Source organism: Oryctolagus cuniculus, chromosome 5 (genome assembly GCF_964237555.1).
Source record: "Oryctolagus cuniculus chromosome 5, mOryCun1.1, whole genome shotgun sequence".
Classification (NCBI taxonomy): Eukaryota; Metazoa; Chordata; class Mammalia; order Lagomorpha; family Leporidae; genus Oryctolagus; species Oryctolagus cuniculus.
The window spans coordinates 18,417,212-18,439,676 of NC_091436.1; the positions used below are offsets into that span (position 1 = coordinate 18,417,212).

The 22,465-nt window shown below is 47.7% G+C and overlaps 1 protein-coding gene across 31 annotated transcripts in view; it reads right to left on the bottom strand.

The window, feature by feature from the left end:
* Positions 1-22,465, bottom strand: part of GINM1 (glycosylated integral membrane protein 1) — a 40,051-nt gene that overhangs the window by 7,131 nt on the left and 10,455 nt on the right. For 2 of the 31 annotated variants that reach the window (XM_070073435.1, XM_070073436.1), the window contains exons 1-10: positions 20,849-21,056; positions 15,634-15,693; positions 15,025-15,121; positions 11,024-11,221; positions 9,223-9,374; positions 8,591-8,747; positions 7,410-7,543; positions 5,774-5,937; positions 2,036-2,139; positions 963-1,033 (exon numbers count right to left, since the gene is read on the bottom strand). In XM_070073435.1, the coding sequence (XP_069929536.1) occupies positions 1,005-1,033; positions 2,036-2,139; positions 5,774-5,937; positions 7,410-7,543; positions 8,591-8,747; positions 9,223-9,374; positions 11,024-11,221; positions 15,025-15,121; positions 15,634-15,693; positions 20,849-20,962 (1,209 nt within the window). In that variant the 5' untranslated portion in view covers positions 20,963-21,056 and the 3' untranslated portion in view covers positions 963-1,004. Of the gene's footprint in view, positions 1-795; positions 1,093-1,155; positions 2,140-5,773; positions 5,938-7,409; positions 7,544-8,590; positions 8,748-9,222; positions 9,375-11,023; positions 11,222-15,024; positions 15,122-15,633; positions 15,694-18,363; positions 18,522-20,848; positions 21,077-22,465 lie in introns of those variants that run through there. The other 29 variants (XM_070073442.1, XM_070073443.1, XM_070073453.1 and 26 more) reach the window with 26 other exon arrangements.

The window sequence follows — 22,465 nt, forward strand, 5'->3', positions numbered from 1 at the left end:
AGGAAAACCTTTCTCTCTGTCTGTCTCTCTCACTATCTACTCTGTCAAAATAATAATAATAATAAACTTATGCAATGAGGAAGAAAATAAAAGATTTTCTACTTTAAGATCAACTTATGAATTGTATGCCATTATTTATTCTTCTAACAATAAGAAGATAGGAACAGTCACCTTGTGAAAAGTACTAATTAAAAGTAAAACGAGGGGCCAGCGCCGTGGCTCACTAGGTTAATCCTCCACCTGTGGCACCAGCATCCCACATGGGTGCCAGTTCTAGTCCCGTTGCTCCTCTTCCAGTCCAGCTCTCTGCTTTGGCCTGGGAAAGCAGTGGAGGATGGCCCAAGTGTGGGCCCCTGCACCCGCGTGGGAGACCAGGAAGAGACACCTGGCTCCTGGCTTTGGATCGGCGCAGTGCCGGCCGTGGCAGCCATTTGGGGGTGAACCAACGGAAGGAAGACCTTTCTCTCTCTCTCACTGTCTGTAACTCTACTTGTCAAATAAATAAATATTTTAGGGAAAAAAAAAAGCAAAATGAATCATCAGGTGCAGGCATTTGACCTAGCAGTTACAAACACTCACATCTTGTATCAGCGTGCCTGGGTTTGAGTACTGGCTCTGCTCCTGATTCCAGCTTCCTGCTAATGTGGTCCCAGGAGGCAACAGGTGCTGGCTTAAGTGAGTAGGTCCCTGCCTTTCAGGTGGAGAACCTGGATTGGGGTTTTGGCTCCTGGTGGGCATCTGGAGAGTAAGCTAGAAGATGGGGACTGTTTCTCAAAAAATTTCAGATTAAAGAAGTTTTCTTTAAAAAAAAGTTTATTAAAAAAACGAAATCACTCCTTCATTCTAGTACCTGTCACCCTTCCCTGCAACACACACACACCTATTTAGCCTAAGTAGTAGAGTGGCTTAGGGGTACCCGTTTGGCCTGGCAATCAAGATGCCCACTTCCCACATCAGAGTACCTGGGTTCAAGTCCCATCTCAGCTCTCAATTCCAGCTTCCTCCTAATGCAGACCCTGGGAGGCATGCGTGTCTGGGGAGTGAACCAGCAGATCGAGCAGATAAGAACATGTGCTCTGTGTCTTCATCGCCCTGTCAAAAAACTACACTTAAAAAAAAAAGTGTACAAAACTAGCCATTGCTTATGGGACAATGTTTTTAAAATGATGGCTGCAATCAAAATGTTTTTAATGAAATAAAGTATCACATGGAATAAAGTTAAATGTACTAGGCCATAATATAAAGCAGTATACATAGAACTGTAAGACCACACACACACACACACACACACACTCTCTCTCTCTCCCCATGACACTGATGGACTCATTAACTCGTCTGAGCCCTGGTTTCAGCCAGTATAAGTGATAGGAGCTATCCTTGCATCTGTGCATAAGTAATTCTCATATAGGTAATTCTCACTAGGTTTTATATAAATTTGTACCAAAATGGCTATACTTTTTCCTCAAAACAGTTTAGAGTGACAAGATGTCACTACTTTTAAATCCTGGCATGTTTGAGGGTAAGGGGTCGTGGTACAGGATACAATCAAATAATAATACATTTTAGTGGTTTTTATACCAAGTCACAAACTTAATAGGCACACTGTACTGAATAAAAAAATAAGTGTTAAGTTTTTGAGCTTTTAAATTAGAATTTCATAAAGTGCTTTTCATAAAGTTGTATATATTACAGTAAATAAGTGGAGATCATTTTCTTAGCAAAGGCACCTTGAAAAGTTATTGGCACACTGGCATTTTGTCTTGCCTTTTTCTTTTTGGTAATTTCAAAGTCTCTTCACATGCCTTCCACTTTGTTCAGATTTTCCTTAACAATTCATCTGAGCAACTACCCCTTTTATAGAGTAAGGTGAATTTTAACTTGGCACCATGAAGTGAATTTTCAAGCCCTCTTAGGAATTTAGCAAGTTCTCTCTCTATAAACTGGTTCTTAATGACTTAAAGAAAATTATATTCAAATGGCAGATTTCAAGCCAACAGACGAATTCAGAGTGCATGATTTGAGATGTTTTCAGTACATGCTTTGTCTTCAAGGTTTTCCACTTTTTTCTCCAGTCCATCAGGATATAAGTTGACAGCTGTCATGGGTATAACATTCACTTGATCCAACTGAAGAATTCCTCTGAAATATAAGGTGATTATTTGCTATAAAAATATTTCCTCCACTTAGAAAGATGCTATATTATAATATATCCCTAAGGTAAGGTACTTTTGTTTCATTTGTACAAACTCTGAGCCCCAAGTTCACTTTCATCAGACTGACTGAGGGAATAGAAAGGTACAGAGGAAGTGTATTTACTTGGTACTACAAGAAAGCAAGGGATGGAGTAAGCACAGATCTCCAAGGATTTCCACAGGTTGGGCAAAAACATAAGCACGGACTGCTTCAATTTTTTTTAAAGATGTATTTATTTATTTGAAAGGCAGAGTTCCAGAGAGGCAGAGATGTAGGCAGAGGGAAGGAGGGAGGGAGGGAGGGAGAGAGGGAGATAGGGAGGGAGAGAGAGGTGTCTTCCATTCCCTGGTTCACTCCCAAGATGGCCACAACGACTGGAGCTGTGCCAGTCTGAAGCCAGCAGCAAGGAGCTTCCTCTGGGTCTCCCAAGCAGGTACAGGGGCCCTGTACTTGGTGCCTTCCCAGGCACCAAGTGGACTAGATCTCTCTTCTTTGTCTCTCCCTCTCTCTTTGTAACTCTACCTTTCAAATAAATCTTAAAAAAAATTAGTAATTAACTGTGCTAATGGCACAGGAACAAATAGAACAGTGGAACAGAAGAGAGACTAATGTACATGAGAATTTATAAGAAGGTGACACTCCAAGTCAGTGCAGATCACTAATGACAATGTTAGCAGAGAAGAGTGGAATAGGTTCTGGTCTTCACGTAAGAAAGGATTCAGACGTGAGAGAGCAGTGGGAAGCAGGGTAGCAAGGTTTAATGAGGTAGGGCATCGTTGGAATGGATGGGACAGAAGCTGAGAGTGCCCAGTCACTCAGGGGAAGGCAAGGTTACGTGGTTTAAAGGAGACCATACGCCGGGCTCCTGAGTGTGGGCTGGGTGAAATTCCTCCCGGCCTCACTGCTCGGTGCTGTCGGACCAGGCAGTCCACCTGGCGCTGGGCAGAGGCGCCTCCCCTGGGCTGTGAGGGGTTTTGCCCAATGTTAGGCCAGGTAACCCATCTGGTGCTGAGGAGGGAGGATTCTCCTGGGGAGCTTCCCTTGGGGGAAGGCTGAGACCACCGTTACCGGGGTCTGGGCAGACTTTGGAGTGTAAAATACTGGGCTGCTTCCCAGCTTCTGCCGACGCTTTGTTTCCCCTAGGCCCCTCACACACAGGCTAATTTCTAACTTCCTACCTAACATGCCCCCCTCAAGAGAAGAGACCCATGCTCTTACGCGTACAGAATGGGGGAAGGTCTCAGTTTCTGTATCTCCCTCCAGCTGACAGATGGACGTAAAGAGGGGTGGGGAGGGAAGGGGGCAGGCTGGATGTTGAGCTGATCACCAATGGTCAATGACCTAATCAGTTAGACCCATGCAATGGAGCCTCTATTACATAAGCAGAAGGGCTGGGCTGGGCTGAGAGCGCCACACAGCTGATCACGTGAAGTTCCAGGGGGGAGGGCATGAAAGCCCAGCCCCCCCTGCTCACCATCCCTCACCCTGTGCATCTTACCCATCCAGCCGCTCATCTTTAACAGCCTTCATAATAATAAACAGTCAACAGCTCCCCAAGTTCTGTGAGCTGTCCTCGCAAATTAATCAAACTAGAAGAAGGGCTCGTGGGAACCTCAGTTTACAGCCAGTTGGTCAGAAGCACAGGCTACAGCCTGAGGCATGCAATCTGCTATTACCCCAGGTAGACAGTGTCAGAACTGAATTGAATTCGAGGACACCCAGCTGGTATCCACTGGAGAACCAGCTGGCAGGGAGAGGTAGAGAAATCCCTATCCTCACACTGGTGACCAGTGGCAAAGTAGAGAACAGGGAAAATACTGGTTTTTCCTATCTCTTAAAACTATACAGCTCTAAAAAGACTAGGGAAGCCATATGCTATTAGGATTTGTCCATTAAAAAAAAAAAAAACACTAATCTGGGGCTGGTGCTGTGGCATAGTGGGCAAAGCCATCATCTGCAGTGCTGGCATCCCATATGGGCACCAGTTCAAGACCCAGCTGCTCCTCTTTCAATCCAGCTCTCTGCTAAGTCCTGGGAAAGCAGTAGAAGATGGCCCAAGTCCTTGGGCCCTTGTAGCCACGTGGGAGACCCAGAAAAAGCTCCTGGCTCCTGGCTTCTGATCAGCCCAGCTCTGGCCATCGCAGTCATTTGGGGAGTGAACCAGCAGATGGAAGACTCTCTCTCTGGCTCACGCTCTCGCTTTCTCTCTCTCTCTTTGCCTCTGCCTTTCTGTAACTTTGCCTTTCAAATAAATAAATCTTTTTTATAAAAACAACTAATTTAAAAATTGAAATTAAAAAAAAAAAAGAATAAGTACGCCTGTAAGTGCCCTGATAGGGAAAGATCTGAAGTAGCTGGTTCCCAAACGCCCTGGGTCCCCTAGGCTGGAGAGCAGACTCACAGAGGGACCACGGAGTGTCTCTCCATCTCTGCACAGCTGGGTTTCGGGTGATTGCAATCTTGACTGTAGGGTTACTGTGCAAAAGCTTATGTTGAACAGGAAATGAGGGTGACAGTGTCCCATGTAAGATAACAAGGTATTACGTAGTGCCCTATAGGCATACACATCCCATGAGTAAGCAATTTAAGAATAAAAATTTCGTTAGGCCTGGATAGGGGCATCGAAAGATAATTACTGACATGCTAGGGATGCTATGAACCAGGGAAGTTTGGGTACCACTGTCTTAAGTGAAAAAAGGAAACAGCAGGACAATTAACAGAGTCCAGTAGGAAGAACAAGTGTTGTGACACGGCAGGTGAAGCCAGCACCTGGGATTCCCACGTCTCCTATCGGGGTGCCAGTCTGAGTCCCGGCTACTCTGCCTGCAAGGCAGCTTTCTGCTAATGCCTCCTGGAGGGCAGCAGATGAGGGCTCAAGCGCCTGGGGCCCCACCACCCCACGGCAGACCCGGCTGGAGTTCCAGGCCCAGCCCCGACTGGTGCAGTCATTTGCGGAGTGAACCAGTGGAAGATCTCTCTCCATGTGTCTCGGTCACTCTGCCTTTCGAATAAATAGTCTTTTTAAAAAAGAGTCTAGGATGGGTATAGGAGAGGGAGGAGGAAGAGGGGTGGGAGTGTGGGTGGGAGGGCGGGCATGGCAGGAAGAATCACTATATTCTTAAAGGTGTATTTATAAAAATAATTATTATACATTAAAAAAAGAATCTAGGTTGATAAATAATTTTAATTATCTAGTAATACATAGACCTGAAATAAAAGATATCCAGCATCTTTTAGTTGACAATGACAAATACTACACGCAAAAATGAGAACTGAAGAACGGAGACGGAGAGGGATGCTTTCTCCTAACTGCTCCTCGTGGATCTACACTGACTAAACCTTTTATTACAAGAAAGCAGCCACAGTGCCCTGCTATTGATAAAGTACATTGCAAAATTGTTAAAGGACTTATTTATTTGAAAGAGAGGAGGTGAACAGCAGGAAAGTAAGAGAGAGAGAATAAAAGAGAGAGAGAGAGAAATCTAGTTCACTCCCCGAATTTCATTAAAATAAAAGTAAGCATAAATCACTTTTTAAGCATTGGAAACATTAACATTATAAAAATAAGAGAAATACTCACTTGTAATCAAACCATGGGAAGAGCACCTTTAGGATGGTTATTACCACAGCTGCTCCCATAATTCCAACCACCACGACGTTCAGAAACATGAAGAAGAGTGGGAAGACACTGCCCCAGAACCCACACAGATCCTTCCTGAACTTTTCCATCCACTGACACATCACCTACAAAAGGAGCTGTAGTTAAATATGCGAGTTCCACTGAACTCTAAGAATAAACCTAACGTGTTCTGGGGTAACTGGATTTTCTATTTCGATTGTGGTGGTTACATGGGTACCCACATTGATCAAAACTGGGTGCACTTTATTCTAAACAGTACCTCAACATTTTTTACAATTAGAAAGACTGTGTTCTAACAATACAAAGAAATGTTAACATCCTTTAAAACTATTTTTACTGCTGTCTTGACTACAAATCAAGTGAAGATAACAGCTACTTGATGAGGTGAGTTAGGCTGGCCTAAACAAAATGGAGCCACATCAACAGTCTGTTTCTAGTAGTAGCCACCCGACAAGAGAAGACTCAAACATCGGTAGCTTTTGGAATGGACTGCAAGTTCACTGTGAACAAAATACATTTCTGTACTTTGAGAGAGAGAAGAAAGCTCAGGTGAAATTGATGGCCCTAGCTGTGGAGCCTGTTCTGGGCTGGGCTGCTGAGGGTGGTGGGACAGACAGGATCAGGGGACCACAGGCCAGACCACTAAAGTGACCTGGATTCCTCCAGCAACCCCAACCTTCCATGAGAACTTGTTCTTTGAGACTAACCCTAGACTCTGGTCACTTAAGGAGACATTATTTTGGGAATAATGTGCCTGGAAAAGCAGCAGAGGATGGCCCCAGTGCTTGGGCCCCTGCACCCATGTAGGAGACCCAGATGAAGCGTCTGGCTCCTGGATTCAGCCTGGCCTAGCATTGACCATTGCAGCCAGTGATGGTTTCTACCCCATCTTAAACATTTATTTATTTGATTGACAGGGAGAGACAGAAAGATCTTCCATCCCCTGGTTCACTTCCCAGGCCAAAGCCAGAAGCCCAGAATTCCATCTGAGTCTTCCACGTGGGTGGCAGGGACCCAAGCACTTGGGCCATCCTCTGCTGCTTTCCAGGGGCATTAGCAGGAAGCTGGATGCAAAACGGAGAAGCTGGGACTCCAATATGGGAGGCCAAGATCACAACTGGCAGCTAAGCCACCAAGCCACAACACTGGCACCTCCAAGTCATTTTATATGCCAGTGTCTGTGCCTCACCATAACCATAAATGCTTATGATAACATCAGGAAAAGGTAACACTAAAGAGGCAGACACTGTGCCACAAGCTGTTACGCCGCTGCTTGGAATAACCACCTCCCACATCCGAGTGCTGGTTTGGGTCCGCACTCCCTGCTAATGTGTCCTAGGAGGCAGAGGATGGCTCAAGGGCTCAGGGTTCTGCCACCCACATGGGAGACCCGGATGGAGTTCCGGGCTCCGGGCCCCAGCCCGGCCCAGCCTTGGCTGCTACAGACATTTAGGGAAGGAAGCAGCAGATGGTGGATCCATGTGTGTGTGTATCTTTCTGTTGCTTTGCCTTTAAAGTAAGTGAAAATAAACAAAGAGTTAAAAACAGAAAGAGTGCCACTACACACTGGGCTCACCTTATATGAAGACGGAGGCTCCGCTCTGAGAGGAGTCTCGGGTAACTTGCCAGGTAGTGCGTCTCCATCCACGGTGGTCTCCACGTTCCTGATGAGGTACTGGCTGGTGGTCTGCAGGGAAGCAGCACTTTCTACCGAGGAGGAAGAGCAAGGTCATCGGGGAGCAGGGGACGCGCTGGGGCCTCTCCCGCCATGACGTTTAGGACAGAAAGGGCAAATATTGTCCCATGGGAGGAGAAGTAAACATATTTGATTATGCACTGATTTAAATGCCAGAAGGTGTAAACTAAGGAAGTTAGAAGGGGATACAACAGTTACGATTTTATCACATAAATTGGCGACATTTTTTAAATTCTATGAAAAAAACTATGAAATAAAAAGTGCTATGGAACAGTAGAAAACGGAACAGTTCTTCCTCTAAATGAACCTCTGCCATATTCTTCCTACATATTTGTGGTGAGAGCCAGGGTAAGTGTGAGAGTCCTGAATCCACACAGGTCCGAGACCGCCCCCCCACTCCTGGAATCAGGAAGACAAAAACACACGGGTGCTGTGGCCTGGACAGTCTCACCCTTCCCACAGTTTGTCTCAGCTGCAAATCAGGGAAACACCCTGCGCCTCCCGGTCCCCGTCACTGCCCCAGCGACTGGCAGCACCTGTCTCACGGTGTCTGGGGTCCTCTCCCACTGCTCTAGCCCGCATCCCACATCCCACACCCCACATGCCTTTGTTCGGCCGCTCCAACCCCTCTCCACCCATCTCCACTTCCTTCACACAAATCCCTACAAAGCCCCAGCCCTACACAGGAGCCCCGAGCTCCTCTCCCTCTGAGGCTGCTCCCAGCAGTTCTTCGCCCTAGAAACTTCTTTGCTCAGCGTGGTCTTGGGCGTCGCTCTCGGTTGTGGCTGAAACCCCTAACAGTTAGGATGACCGGTTACTGGACAAAGGCACCACACAACCAGAATCATCACATTCTACCGGGGCTCGGAATGGACTTCGAGTCCTCGAATGCACATAAAGTGACACACATACACAGCATTTTTAAAAGCAGCTTGTTTCCAAACGTGTTGGCTACAACTGAGCTGTCACCAATGGAGTAGACATTACGAAGTCGAGGACTCTACAAAGCTACCAACTGAAAACATAACTTGCTTAATTCTTCAAGGAGCGACCCCCAGTACCTTTCTTGGAGAGGCTGGGAAGGGTGAAGAGAGCGTCGCCGCCCCGCGACAGAGAGTGCAGCACGCTTGCCTCCAGCGGGCGCGTGTAGCTTGAACGTCTGAGTGTCTGCTGATTCTTAACTAAAATAGCAACTTCGGTAACGTCCTTTGGTTGAGCCTATGAAGGAAAAACTAGGTTCACTACTGTTTAAATAATGGCACAGCCCCGTAAGATTTTAAAAGCCAATTTTTTCCTCCCTGTAACTAAGAAACTTGTCTTCCTCCCCTCACCTCCAGGTTGGGGCACTGGATTAGGACTTTCACCACTTTCTGTGTTAGCACTCTCTCTGGCAGGCTGAACCTGCTTCATCCCATTACGCATGGACACTTAGAGAGACAGCAGCAGGACTAGGAACCAAGTGCTGTCTCTCTTGAATGGTGTTCACAATATCTTTAAAGTGATACACACATGTAGGGATATGAGCAATTTCTAAAAAATTAACACTTCAATTGCTAAAGTAAGTACACAAAAATTCTAAATGTTTGGATCCAGGCAACACATGGGTAACTTTTTTACTTTTACTGAACACATGCATGACACCTGGCACAGACGTACATCCTCACAAGCTCAGTTGAAAAGCATGCTTTCTTACTTGCTTGCCATCAAGCTCCACGACCTCTGCTTGAATGACAAGCAGTTGCAAACCGGAACCAGAGGTCATAGGCCACTCGTGAACTACAATCCTCACACTGACCACTCCAAAACACTCTTTCTGCTTCAGGCTTTCCAGACTCTCATTCTTCACTGTAAGAAAAGGGGGGGGGGCAGTAAGAGCTCTGAACAAAAACTGCACTAAATCTGATGCTGAATTTGATTATTTTGATGACGTTTACATGGAACAAAACAGTTATAAACCAATTTCTTTGATTTCTTTATTTAGCCCTGACTTCTGCTGCCAGAAGACAAACTCGACCTCAAGTTTTAGCAAAATAAGTGCAGTCATTCATCCACAAAATCCAGGGAGAGAGGGGTCCGGGCAGTAAGGATGCGAGTTCTCCTCTCCGTGCCTCCCCCAGTGAGTGGTTTGTTACTGTTGGAAAGGACAGGGATGGAGAATAGGGTGGGGGAAGCCGGTCTCTACTCCCTAGTTACGGGTAATGGGGTAGGACTAGCTTCTGGGCAGTGGTCCACTCTCGCTAGGAAGCCTCCATCCCCACCCCAGTGGAGAGGGGGTATAGTAGTTGCAGCTGTTCAGAGAACCAGTGGTTAGTCTATGAAGTGCAACATACACCAGTAAAACTGCCACAAAAGGAGGATTCCGCCTCTGGCCCTTAAATAACAAGCATTATTTGCCAAGAAGGAACCAGATGTATGTCCTGAATGCAAACCAGCTGTTTAAATGGACGCTGTACCCTCACAGGACTATTTCTTCTATCTGGCAGCATTTGAGAAGTCACAGGAAGCAGCTAACTGAGGTGAGCACAGTAGCAAAAGCTAGGGGCTGGCCCTGTGTGGCTCAGGTGTTAAGTCACTGCCTCTGATGCAAGCATCCCGCGTCAGAGCGTCAGCTTAAGTCCTGGCTGCTCTGCTTCCAATCCACCTCCCTGCTCATGTGCCTGGGAAAGTAGAAGGTGACCCAAATCCCTGGGCCCTGGCACTCATGAGTGAGACCCGGATGCAGTCCCAGGCTTGTGGCCCTGGCCCTCTCCTTGTCACTGCCCTTTCAAATCAATAAAAATAGATCTTAAAAAAAAAAAAACCATAGGCTCTGCTACTCTTCCCCACAGCCATGTGCCAATTCTCATTGCCAAAGCCGAACGGTAGAGAAGCTCAGAACCTGAGCAGAAAGCAGTGACTAAGAGGCGGAGAAGCCAAACGAAGCATCTGCTGTCTCATGCAGCCGGGGATAAAATGCAGCTCGACTCTGAAGCAAAGATGCTCACTTGGGGAGGGCATCCGGCCTACGGGAAGAGACCCCCACACCCCACACCCCACACCCCACACCCCACACCCCACATCCCGTCTTGGAGCGCCTGGGTTCAGCACGCGCCTCCAGCCTCCCTGCCAGCGGCACACCCTGGGAGGCAGCAGGGGTGGCTCAGTAGCTGGGTCCCTGCCACTCACACACGAGACCCGGATTGAGTTCCTCGCTTCCAGCTTCAGCCTGGCCCAGCCTGGGCCGCTGTGGGCCGCTGTGGGCCTTTGGGCAGTGAGCCAGCTGATGGGAGCGGGCACACTCTCTGCTTCTCAACACAGAAACCTACAGCCTACTTTTTTATTTGAGAGGGAGAGGGAGAGGGAGGGAGGGAGAGAGGGGGGGGGGAGATGTAGAAACAGAAAGAGAGAGAGCTCTTCCATTGGTTGGTTTACTCCCCAAATGACCACAATGGCCAGGAGTGGGCCAGGCCAAAGCGAGGAGCCTGAGCTCCATCTAGCTCTCCCACGTGGAGTACCTGGGCCGTCTTCCACTGCTTTCCTGGGCACATTAACAGGGAGTTGGACTGGAAGTCGAGTAGTTGGACCCGCACCAGCGCTCCTAGAGGATACTGGCACGGAATAACCCATTGCGTCACAACGCTGGCTACGCCAGCTCCCGCGATATACTTCTAAAAATGCTAAGCTATGATTCCATGTCCAGCAAAAATATTCTTCTAAAATGAAGGAAAAATGAATATGTTTTAGTTTTCATATGATTCCCTTCTAACATACTTACACTAAAAGTACTAAGAAAGAAAGACAATTTTAAATATTAAAGGGAATTATTTAGGCAGAAGTAAAATGGCCCCAGAGCAGAGCACAGATATTTAAGAGGGATGGAAGAGCAATGGAAAGAGTAACATGAGAGTCCACAAATAAATACTGGACTATATAAAACATTACAAACAATTACATCCCATAATATGCTTAAGAATGCAAAGAGTAAAAATTCACGATAATAATAATGCAAAGACAAAAAGGGAATAAATGAAAGCTAAGTATTCTTTGCTTCTTTTTTTTAAGATTTATTTTATTTGAAAGTCAGAGTTACACAGAGATAGGACAAGCAGAGAGAGAGGGGTCTTCCATCCACTGGTTCACTCCCCAGATGGCCACAATGGACGGAGCTGCACTGATCTGAAGCCAGGAGCCAAGAGCTTCTTCCTGGTCTCCCACACGGGTGCAGGGGCCCAAGGACCTGGGCCATCTTCTACTGCTTTCCCAGGCCATAGCAGAGAGATGGGTCGAAAGTGGAACAGCTGGGACTTAAACTGACACCCATATGGGATGCCGGCATTGCAGGCAGCTGCTTTACCCACTATGCCACAGCGCCGGCCCCCTTTGGTTTTTACATTATTTGGGAAGCATTAAAAGTGATAACTTGGGGCAAGTGTTGTGGTTCAGTGTGTTAAGATGTTCCTTGGGAAGCCTGCACTCCACATCAGAGTGCCAGTACGAGTCCCAGCTACTCCTCTTTTGATCCAGCTTCCTGCTAATGTACCTGGGGAGGCAACAGATGAAGGTTATCGTGTTTGGGCCCCTGCCACTCATGTGGGAGACCTGGATGGAATTTCTTGCTTTTGGCTTCAGGCTTGCCCAGACCTGGCTGCTGTAGGCATTTGGGGGAGTGAAACAGCACATGGAATATCATATCTATCTTTCCTCTTTCTGTCACTCTGTCTTTCAAATAAATAAATCGTTCACAACAACAAAAAATCACGAATTCACTGACATCAAGAGTAACCACTAAAAGTTCAATAAAGTGACGTAAAACCAGGGGAACTACAAAACAGACAAGCCCAGGGGAACTACAAGCCCAGGGGAACTGCAAAACAAAAAATAATCCAGAAAGGGGCAAAAAAGGGAGTGGGGGAGGGGAGACACAGACTATATGAGACAAACAGAAAACAATGAACATGGAGGACTTGCATTCAAATATATCATAATTACATGAATGTAAACAAAATCCCAGTTTAAAATCAGAATGACACACTGAAGTAAAAAGAAACAACAGGGCCGATGTGTGACAAAGCAGGTTAAGCCGCTGCCTGCAGTGCTGGCATCCCATATGGGCGCTGTTTCAGGTCCCTACTGCTCCACTTCTGATCCAGCTCCCTGCTGATGCGCCTGGGAAGGCAGTGGAAGATGGCCCAAGTAGTGTGGCCCCTGCACCCACATGGGAGACCCAAATGAGGCTACTGGTTTCAGCCTGGACCAGCCCTGGCTGTTGCAGCCGTTTGAGAAGTGAGCCAGTGGACAGAAAATCTCTCTCTCTCTCTCAAATAAACAAATAAATAAATCTTTAAAAAAAAGAGGAGGGGGCAATAATAAATGTTAACTGCTCATGAGAGATTTACCTTAAATACAAGGCCCCAGAAAAACTGAAAGAAAATGGAAAGATACACCCACATCCACCCCTCCTCTTGCCCCCCCAAAAGGCAGTTATTGCTAAAGTAATAGAGATGAGTTTGACTTTCAAGCAAGAACATAACTAGAGATAAAGAGGGACATACTATAACGATAAGAGAGTAAACTGCCAGGAAGACCTAACAGTTGTAAACATGTGTGCATTAGTAATACTGTGTCAAATAAAACAAAAACTAATAGAACTGAAAGGAGAACAGAAAAATCCACAGAATGGAGTTTTCTGTTTGTTTTTTGTTGTTTTTTTGTTTGTTTGTTTGTTTGTTTGTTTGTTTTGGACAGGCAGAGTTAGTGAGAGAGAGAGACAAAGAGAAAGGTCTTCCTTCCATTGGTTCACCCCCTAAACGGCTCCGAAGCCAGGAGCCAGGTGCTTCCTCCTGGTCTCCCATGTGGGTGCAGGGCCCACGCACTTGGGCCATCCTCCACTGCCTTCCCGGGCCACAGCAGAGAGCTGGCCTGGAAGAGGAGCAACTGGGACAGAATCCGGCACCCCAACCGGGACTAGAACCCGGGGTGCCGGTGCCGCAAGTGGAGGATTAGCCTAGTGAGCCGCGGCGCTAGCCAGAACAGAGATTTTAACACTCAATAATCAACAGAGTAAGAAAACCATCAAAAACATCAGTAACTGCACAGGATTAAATATTTGATCTGGCACACAAAGAACATAATATCCAAATAATAACATAATTCACTTTCTTTTCAAACACACTTGGAAAGACATTTACAAAAATTGTCATACTAAGCCATAAATCAAGTCCAATTTCAGAGGACTGAAATTACATAGAATACAAGGCCCCAAAAAAACTGAAAGAAAATGGCTTAACCTGCTTTGTCACACATTGGCCATGTTGTTTCTTTTTAATTCAATGTGTCATTCTGATTTTAAACTGGGATTTTGTTTACATTAATGTAATTATGATATATTTGAATGTAAGTCCTCCATGTTCATTGTTTTCTGTTTGTCTCATATATTTTGTGTCTCCCCTCCCCCACCCCCTTTTTTGCCCCTTTCTGGATTATTTTTTGTTTTGCAGTTCCCCTGGTCTTGTAGTTCCCCTGGTCTTACGTCACTTTACTGAACTGTCAATATGCTATCAACGGCAGTGGAATCAGTAAAGAGTCCCAAACATTTGGAAAAGAGGCAGGGTACTTCCAAATGATGCACAGGACAAAGAAAGAGCAAAACAAATAATTAGGAAACATTTTGAACTCAACAGAAATTGAAATATATAATAAATCAAGTATAGGACAGAAGTTCTTAGGGTATAATTTATGGCCTTAAATGCAAAAAAAAGATTCCTATATATATTTCTCATTTTGGTCCTTCCATTCAAATAATATGGTATATTACAAAGTAACATATCTGCTTATCTTTAAACAAATCAAAACATTTTTAAAAATTTTTATTTATTTTCACTTGAAAGGTAGACGTATGGACAGAAGACAGTGAGATCACTCCCCAAATGCCTACAACAGCTTGGGCTGGGCCAGGCAGAACCAGGAGCCCAGCATTCAATCCAGGTCTCCCATGAGTGTCAGGGATCCAATTACTGAAGTCAGCTGTGGCCTCCAAGTGTGCATTCGTAGGAAGTTAGAACTGCTAGCAGAACTGGAACTCGAACCCAGGCATGCCAAAATGATAGACAGGCATCCCAAAGAGTGCTCACCCCAGCAGCTCAAAATTTTAAAAGACTAAAAAGAAAAACGTTTTACTAACATAAGGGTAGAAGAAGGTGAAAACTAGAGAACCACACAGACAATTCATTTTCTCTTTATTTTCTACAACTGAAGTAAGTGCTCCTCCATGACTTTGGTTCTCCCTACCCTACTTCTATGCACATTTTTATATATTGATATCAACCTGCCATCGATGCTAATCTCATGAAAGAAAAAAATGAATATTCCATCAACTGCTAATATAAAGAATACAGTTTTAAACATGAGCATTATGAACTATAGTAATGATGTTTATATACTTTTAAGTAAAAATGTATGATTTCTAAGAAACATTTTACTAAAAACAACAATTATGGAAGTAATTAATAGTACTCACCTATCAAAGTCTGACAGCTTATTCGGGTTACACCACTACTTACAGGTAAGTCATTTATATATACCTGTCCAGTCTCATAGGTTACGTTAAGGACAACCTTCAAATAAAGCAGCATACACATTAATTCCAATGGTTTATAAAAGGTGACAAACTTCATGTCAAAAATACGTTATGTACCCACGTTGGATGTGCAGGTGCCATGGTATGGATGTGACTTGGCCCCTACAAGTTCACGTTAGAGACCTGGGCCTCAACTGCAGGTGCTGGGGTGGAGGGCCTGAAGAGGCAGGGGCTCCTTAAGTCACTGAGGACATCTCTCACTCTCCCTGGCTTTGTGTCTGGTAGTGTGATATAACCGCTGGCTCCTGCCACTGTGGTGCCATCTGCCCATCTGCAGGGCTGATGTCAACACCATGCCTCTGAACCTCCAGAACCATGAGCTAAATAATCCATTTCTTTATAAAATAGTCTGCCTCAGGTGTCTTGTTACAGTAACAGAAACCAAAGTACTATAGTAGGTAAACATAAAATAGGTTTTAGAATACAAATAATATACTAAATAATTTAAGATATAAATAATATACTAAAAACAATCAAAAGGAGACAAACCTGTGCTTCAGATATCTCTCCATCATCCTTCAAGGTAGTTACATTAATCCTGATACTGTCCTGCAAAATAAATATTATATAAATTGGACAGGTATGCATTTCACAAAGTTAGACTAATTCAGTCCTTCTCCTTTTCCCTTTGATTATATTGTACTATCACTTAAATATGAAAAGAATGTGTTATAGACCATCATTTTCATTTTTGCAGCTTTTATTATGCTCTTATTCAAAATTCCAAATTTTTATAATCTATACTTTTCCTATTTCATTGTGAAATATCACATCTATAAGCACAGAATATGCAAATGTGGGGTTTAAAAGATTTATCCTCATGTACCTCTTAACCTACCTTGAGATCTGCAACTTCAACAGTGCCCTGGAAGTCTCAACAGGACAATCACATTGCCCTCAGGCTCCCTGGAAGGAATCCCTATACTGACTTCTGGGTTAATCGTTTCCTGCTTGCCTTTATAATGTGACTCCCCGTGTATCTCTGTGGACACACACTGCTTAGCTTTACTGGTTTCTGAGCGTTACATAAACAGCAGCTGTTAAAGCATTCTTCCGCAACTTCTCTTTCCTTCAATTGTTGATGGATGCAGCTGCAGTCACTGGTTTGCAGCACTGCGTAACATCCCATCCTATGATTGCCAACGGACTTCATCGTTCCGCTACCCATGGACATATGCTTCTCCCAACATTTTGCTATTCTCTGCCCTGTGAATGTGTCTCTTGGATAAGTATCTGTTGTGCAGTTTTATTGTTTCTCAAGGTAGATAAAAAACAGTCCACCCAAATATTTAAGTTTACTGATGGCATGCTTTCTGTACAGAAGAAAGCACTGTTTTCAATATTCATCACTGACCACAGAAACCACAATCTGCCATTTGTAAACCAAATTCTTCCCTCAGGTTTTCAAAGATATTGTTACCCCACAATAAAAATACTTTCTTTTTAAAGATTCATTTATTTACTTGAAAGACAGAGAGAGAGAGAGAGAGAGAGAGGTCTTCCATCCGCTGGTTCACTCCCCAGATGGCTGCATGGGCTGGAGCTGAGCCAGGAGCCAGGAGCTTCTTCCAGATCTCCCATGCAGGTGTAGGGGCCAAAGGACTTGGGCCACCTTCTACTGCTTTCCCAGGCCATAGCAGAGAGCTGGATCAGAAGTGGAGCAGCCAGGACTCAAACTGGTGCCCCCATATGGGATGCCGGCACTGCAGGCAGCAGCTTTAGCCACAACGCCAAAGCACCAGCCCCTAAAAATACTTTTAAAATACTTGTCTTGGGGCTGTATTCTTAATTTTAAAAATAGGAAAATTATTCATAAGCATAAAAAATAATATGCAAGTATATTTCTTGGCATTGTGAGTATCCTTAATACCTCATATAAAGTCACATAACAACATTTTGTTAATGACGGAACCCATATAGACAGTGGCCCCATGAACGTACATTGCATTGTAAAGACACAGCGCTCTTAGTCTGTGTAAGTACACTCCATGATGTTCCCAGGATGCATTTCTCAGCATGTATCCCTGTCCTTCAGCGACACATGACTCTAATTTCTGACGAAAGAGAGAATAAGACTGACCCGATTTCATGAGGGTGAGCTGGTTGGAGGGATAACTTGTGGAACAGGATTCACACCACGGGTTCACACCACGTAAGGCCCACCTCACACATGCGAGCTGATTTTGGTGCACCTCCCAACTCCCCTTAGGAACCGAGGAAGGTTTCCAACTAGTTACCTCTCAGAACTAGCCCAGCATTTCTCCTGGTCCACCCAGATCGAGAGAAAGCTGAAGTTAGAACACAGTCCCTCTAAAACAAGCCAACATGCAATAAGCCATCAAGCTAGAAGCTACATCGTTTTGTGTCTGAAGACCAATCAGATGTTCCTCTTCCCAAATTAGAGAAGGACTTGAATGCTGGCTTTTGTCCTAACAGTCCTGACAAAGTATCCAGTGATGTTCTCAGGCATTTTTTATAGCTTCAGCCTGCAGCAGTGAGCATATGCTATATTGTTAGTAACTTACTGCAGTTACTTACGTATGTAACACTTGCAACACTTGCCTAGTGAAATACAAGCTTCACAAAAGACAACAGTATTTTCCATTGAACCAACTTTAACTAAATTCTGCTCTGGCCTTCTAACAATTCCACTGTAGATGGGCACTCCAATTCTCACTGTCTGCTGACATAAAAGATCAGAGCTTGGTCATGTTTCTTGCTCTTCCTGAGAATCTCTGGTTGAACTGGAAGTGCAGGCTTGGGAGTCAAGTTTGTACATGCTAAGAAAGTGGGCGGTGAGGGGCCGGCGCTGTGGCACAGTGGATTAGGGCCCTGGCATCCAGGTGCCACTGAAGCATGGACTATTGTAAAATTCTTTCAAGTTTTTTGCACATGTGAATATTTTTCACTATAAAACACTGGAAAAAAAAAAAACTTAGATCAAGGGGCTTCAGCTTCCAACACATATATTCCAAGTAATGAGAACAATTCCTCCTTCTCAGATTGTTACAGAACACCAAAACCTGGGGCCGGGGTTGCAGCTCAGCAGGTAAAGTCACAACCTGCATCACCAGCATCCCCTACCAGACTACAGGTCAGAGTCCTGGCTACTCCCCTTCTGATCCGGCTCCCTGCTAACACACCTGGGAAAGCACAGGAGGATGGCCCGCAATCACATGGGAGACCGCCAGGATGGAGTTCCTGGCTCCTGGCTCTCACCTGGCACGGACCCAGCTGTTGTGGCCACTGTGGGATGAACCAGAGGATGAAAGTTCTCACCCACATGGGCAGCCGACATCACAGGCGGTGGTTTAACCTGCTGCGCCACAGCACCGGCCCCATCGCCACTCAGGCAGCTACTGCTCATTTCTTGAGCTCTGTGGGGAACAATGACAGTGAATTTTACACATTAAAGTAGATCTCAAGCAGTGTCTCATCAGCTCATGTCGGGGGTTCCTGGTGGGTCCATGAAGGTCATGGCCTTCCTTTGGTTTCTCTTGTAGTGGGAAAGTAGTCTCCAGCCTATCTGGGGTCTCCAGGTAGCTTGGGTACCCCTTTATTTGATCAAGGGCTGCAAGTTCCTGTCAAGCTCTCAGAAGAGTCTGATAGTGGGATATCACCTAGAGAAGCGATCCCTGAATTCTGAGCGTGACTCTGTAGGACCTACTCTTCTTCCACACCCTTAATTTTGAGTTGCCTTGCAATCATCAAAGGGAATATACAGAAACTGGGGCTGGTGCTGTGGCACAGCAGGTTAGAGCCCTGGCCTGCAGCGCTGGCATCTCATATGGGGCCAGTTCAAGTCCTGGCTGCTCCATTTCTGATCCAGCTCCCTTCTAACGCGCCTGGTAATGCAGCAAAGGATGGCCCAAGTCCTTGGACCCCTGCACCCACGAGGGAGACCCAGAAGAAACTCCTGGCTCCTGGCTTTGGATCAGCTCAGTTCTGGCCATTGCGGCCATTTGGGGAGTGAACCAGTGGATGGAAGACCTCTCTCTCTGCCTCTGCCTTTCTGTATAACTCTTTCAAATAAATAAAAAAATAAATCCTTTTTTTTTAAAGATAGAAATTGTAAGTTGAGGGAAGATACCGGAGCCTCATACAGTATACATCAAAAGCACTGGGGGGCCGGCGCCATGGCTCACTAGGCTAATCCTCCACCTAGCGGCACCGGCACACTGGGTTCTAGTCCCGGTCGGGGTGCCGGATTCTGTCCCGGTTGCCCCTCTTCCAGTCCAGCTCTCTGCTGTGGCCCGGGAAGGCAGTGGAGGATGGCCCAAGTACTTGGGCCCTGCACCCCATGGGAGACAAGGAGAAGCACCTGGCTCCTGCCTTCGGATCAGCGCAGTGCGCCCGCCGCAGCACGCCAGCCATGGCGGCCATTGGAGGGTGAACCAACGGCAAAAGGAAGACCTTTCTCTCTGTCTCTCTCACTGTCCACTCTGCCTGTCAAAAAAAAGCACTGGGGGTAAGGGCCCAGTTTCAAGATTATATGGTCAGGGGCCGGCTCTGTGGAGTGGCGAGTAAAGCCACCGCCTGCAGTGTCGGCATCCCATATGGGCGCTGTTTGGTGTCCCGACTGCTCCTCTTCGAGTCCAGCTCTCTGCTATGGCCTGGGAAAGCAGAGGAAGATGGCTCAAGTATTTGGGTCCTGCCACCCATGTGGGATTCGGAAGAAGCTCCTGGCTCCTGGCTTTGGCCTGGCCCAGCTCCAGTGAACCAGTGGGTGAAGATCAATCTCTCTTTCCTCCTCCCCTACCTTTCAAATAACTAAATCTTTTTTTAAAAAATTTCAAATACATAAATATTTGAAAAGATTATATGGTCAGATTCAAAGGTCTCCTGGGTTCACAAGTAAGCATGTCTTTCGAAGTGGCAAAGGAGGAGGAAGAATGTGCATTTCTCTAGAACTTTAAGAATGTTTGGTTTTTATTTGGTTTCTTGGTGCTTGCCCGCAGCATTGCGGGGGCGCCCGGGCAGAACTGAGACAGACAAGCCTTCACTTTCAGAGCCACGGAGAGCAAGGGCTCGGATCTAAAACACTGAAAGTGGCTTCCAGCGAACCGGTCGCCCCCGTGTTTAGTGCATCCCCAGCCAAGCCTCCACTAGTAAGAAAAGGGGGCCTCCCTAGCTTCCTGTCACTCACAGCGAAACAGTTCAAACTTTCCCCGCCGGACAACTGGAGAAGGCTGGCTTGGTTCGGCAGACTCCGCCGCGGAAACCGAGGCGCGCAGGGGTGCGGTTCTCGCACCTGGGCGCTCCCGAATCACCTGCAGGGGCGGCGGCTACCGAGCGCGGGTCCCGCCCGCAGCAAGGCCGCACCGAGCTCCCGCCGCCCGGCGTCCCGGGCCGTGGGCCTCTGCCCCGAGCCGACACAGCTGGCCGGGCTCTCCCCAAGTGGGCAACCTCCACGCTGCCCGAGCACGGCGCCATTAGCGGAGCCCGAGGTCAGGGCGACCGGGCGCTTCCGACGGCGGAGCCCCTGGGCAGCGGCGAGGCTGGACCGCTCGGAAGACCCGAGTTTCGTAGTCCCTTCCCCACCCTCGAGGGCTTCGCGCCCTCGTCCCCACCACAGGCTGCCCCCACTTCCCTGGCTGCTCCCCACTCCTCTTTGGGGGCCTGCTGGAAGCGGCGAGGAGGCATCGATGCTCACGACCCCGGCCTCCCGGACCCAGGAGTGACAGCCGCGACCGCCCGGCCCTACCTGCGGGGCTCGGGACGGCGTCTCCGGGGCGCTGGGCGCCAACCACCCGGCGGCCGGCAGCGCCACGAACACGAGCAGCCGGAGGGCCAGCGGCGCCGGCGGAGCGCCCTCCATCTTGTACAACCCGAGGGCGGGTGGGGAGGGCGGAGCCGGCAGGAGGGCCGGACGATCGATCTTCCGGGAACCGGGCTGGGGCGGAGGGGAGCGGCGGGGCGAAAGGCGAGAGGAGGGGCGGGAGGGGAGAGGCGTGCCGGGGCTGAAGCGAGAGGGGAGAAGCGGAGTGGGAGGGGAGAGGCGTGGCTGGGGCGGGGAGAGGCGTGGCTGGGGCGTGGCTGGGGCGGAGGCAGGAGGAGAGAGGCGGGGTGGGGCTGGGGCGGGAGGCGAGAGGCGTGGCTGTGGCTGGAGGGGAGAGAAGGAGTGGGAGAGGCCTGGCTGGGGCGGGAGAAGAGAGGAAGAGTGGGAGGGGAGAGGCGTGGCTGTGGCTGGAGGGGAGAGGAGGAGTGGGAGGGGAGAAGCGTGGCTGGGGCGTGGCTGGGGCGTGGCTGGGGCGGGGGAGCAGGAAGGGAGAGGCGTGGCTGGGGCGGAGGCAGGAGGAGAGAGGCCGGGCTGGGGCGGGAGAGAAGAGTGGGAGGCAGAGGGGTGGCTGGGAGGGCTGGGGCTGAACCAGGAGGAGAGAGGCGTGGCAGGGGCGGAGGCAGAAAGAGAGACGGAGGCAGAGAGGGAGAGGCGTGGCAGGGAGGACTGGGGCGGAGCCAGAAGGCGAGAGGCGTGGCTGGGGCGGGGGAATGGGTATGGCTGCGCATGGGCGGAGAGAGGCGTGGCTGGGGCGGAGGCAGGAGGGGAGAGGCGTGGCTGGGGAGGCGGGGGCAGGAGGGGAGAGGCGTGGCTGGGGTGAACTTCGCAGAGGTGCGGGGAGCGGCCAAAGTGTTGAACGCCAGAAAGCAAATGAGATCAGCAGCGGATTCAAATCTGGGAGAGTAGAAGCCCGGGATTAGAACGGAGCTCCGAACCGGTGTAAAGGTTCGGTGGCTATATATATTTTTTTAATTAGTGTTAGGGAGTAGAGGACGTCTTCAGCTCTCGGTTCTTTACCGAGACGCCTCCCTGGCCTGATAGGTGTACTCTTCTCTTCGTTAACGTTTGCTAGCTTGCTTGCCGCTACTGTGTCTCAAGTCTGAAAGCTTTCTTGCACAAAGACCACCAAGCAGCCGATCCCGGAAATATTTGGCGACCCAGGGAGGATGATAAAGAGGACCAGTAACGGGAAATTGACTTTCTACTCCATGGGACCCTCCACTAGGACATGTTCGCAAAATTGGCTGCAGTTTGAGCCCCAGGAAAAAAAAAAAGTACAAGCCATCCAGTTCCCGATGGTCATGAGACAAGGCTTCCAGTCTACCGCACCGGTCCTGCGGACCTCCCAAGACAATCTTTTCCCAGCCACCCCCCAGGACAGACAGCAAGAGAGGGATACTCATAACCAGCTCGACACCCATCCACCAGCTCTGAAGGAAATACAGAAGATGGATCTTCTGCCTTGATAAAATTTTTTTAACTATTTATTTGCAAGGCAGAGTTACAGAGAGGCAGACACACACACACACACACACACACACA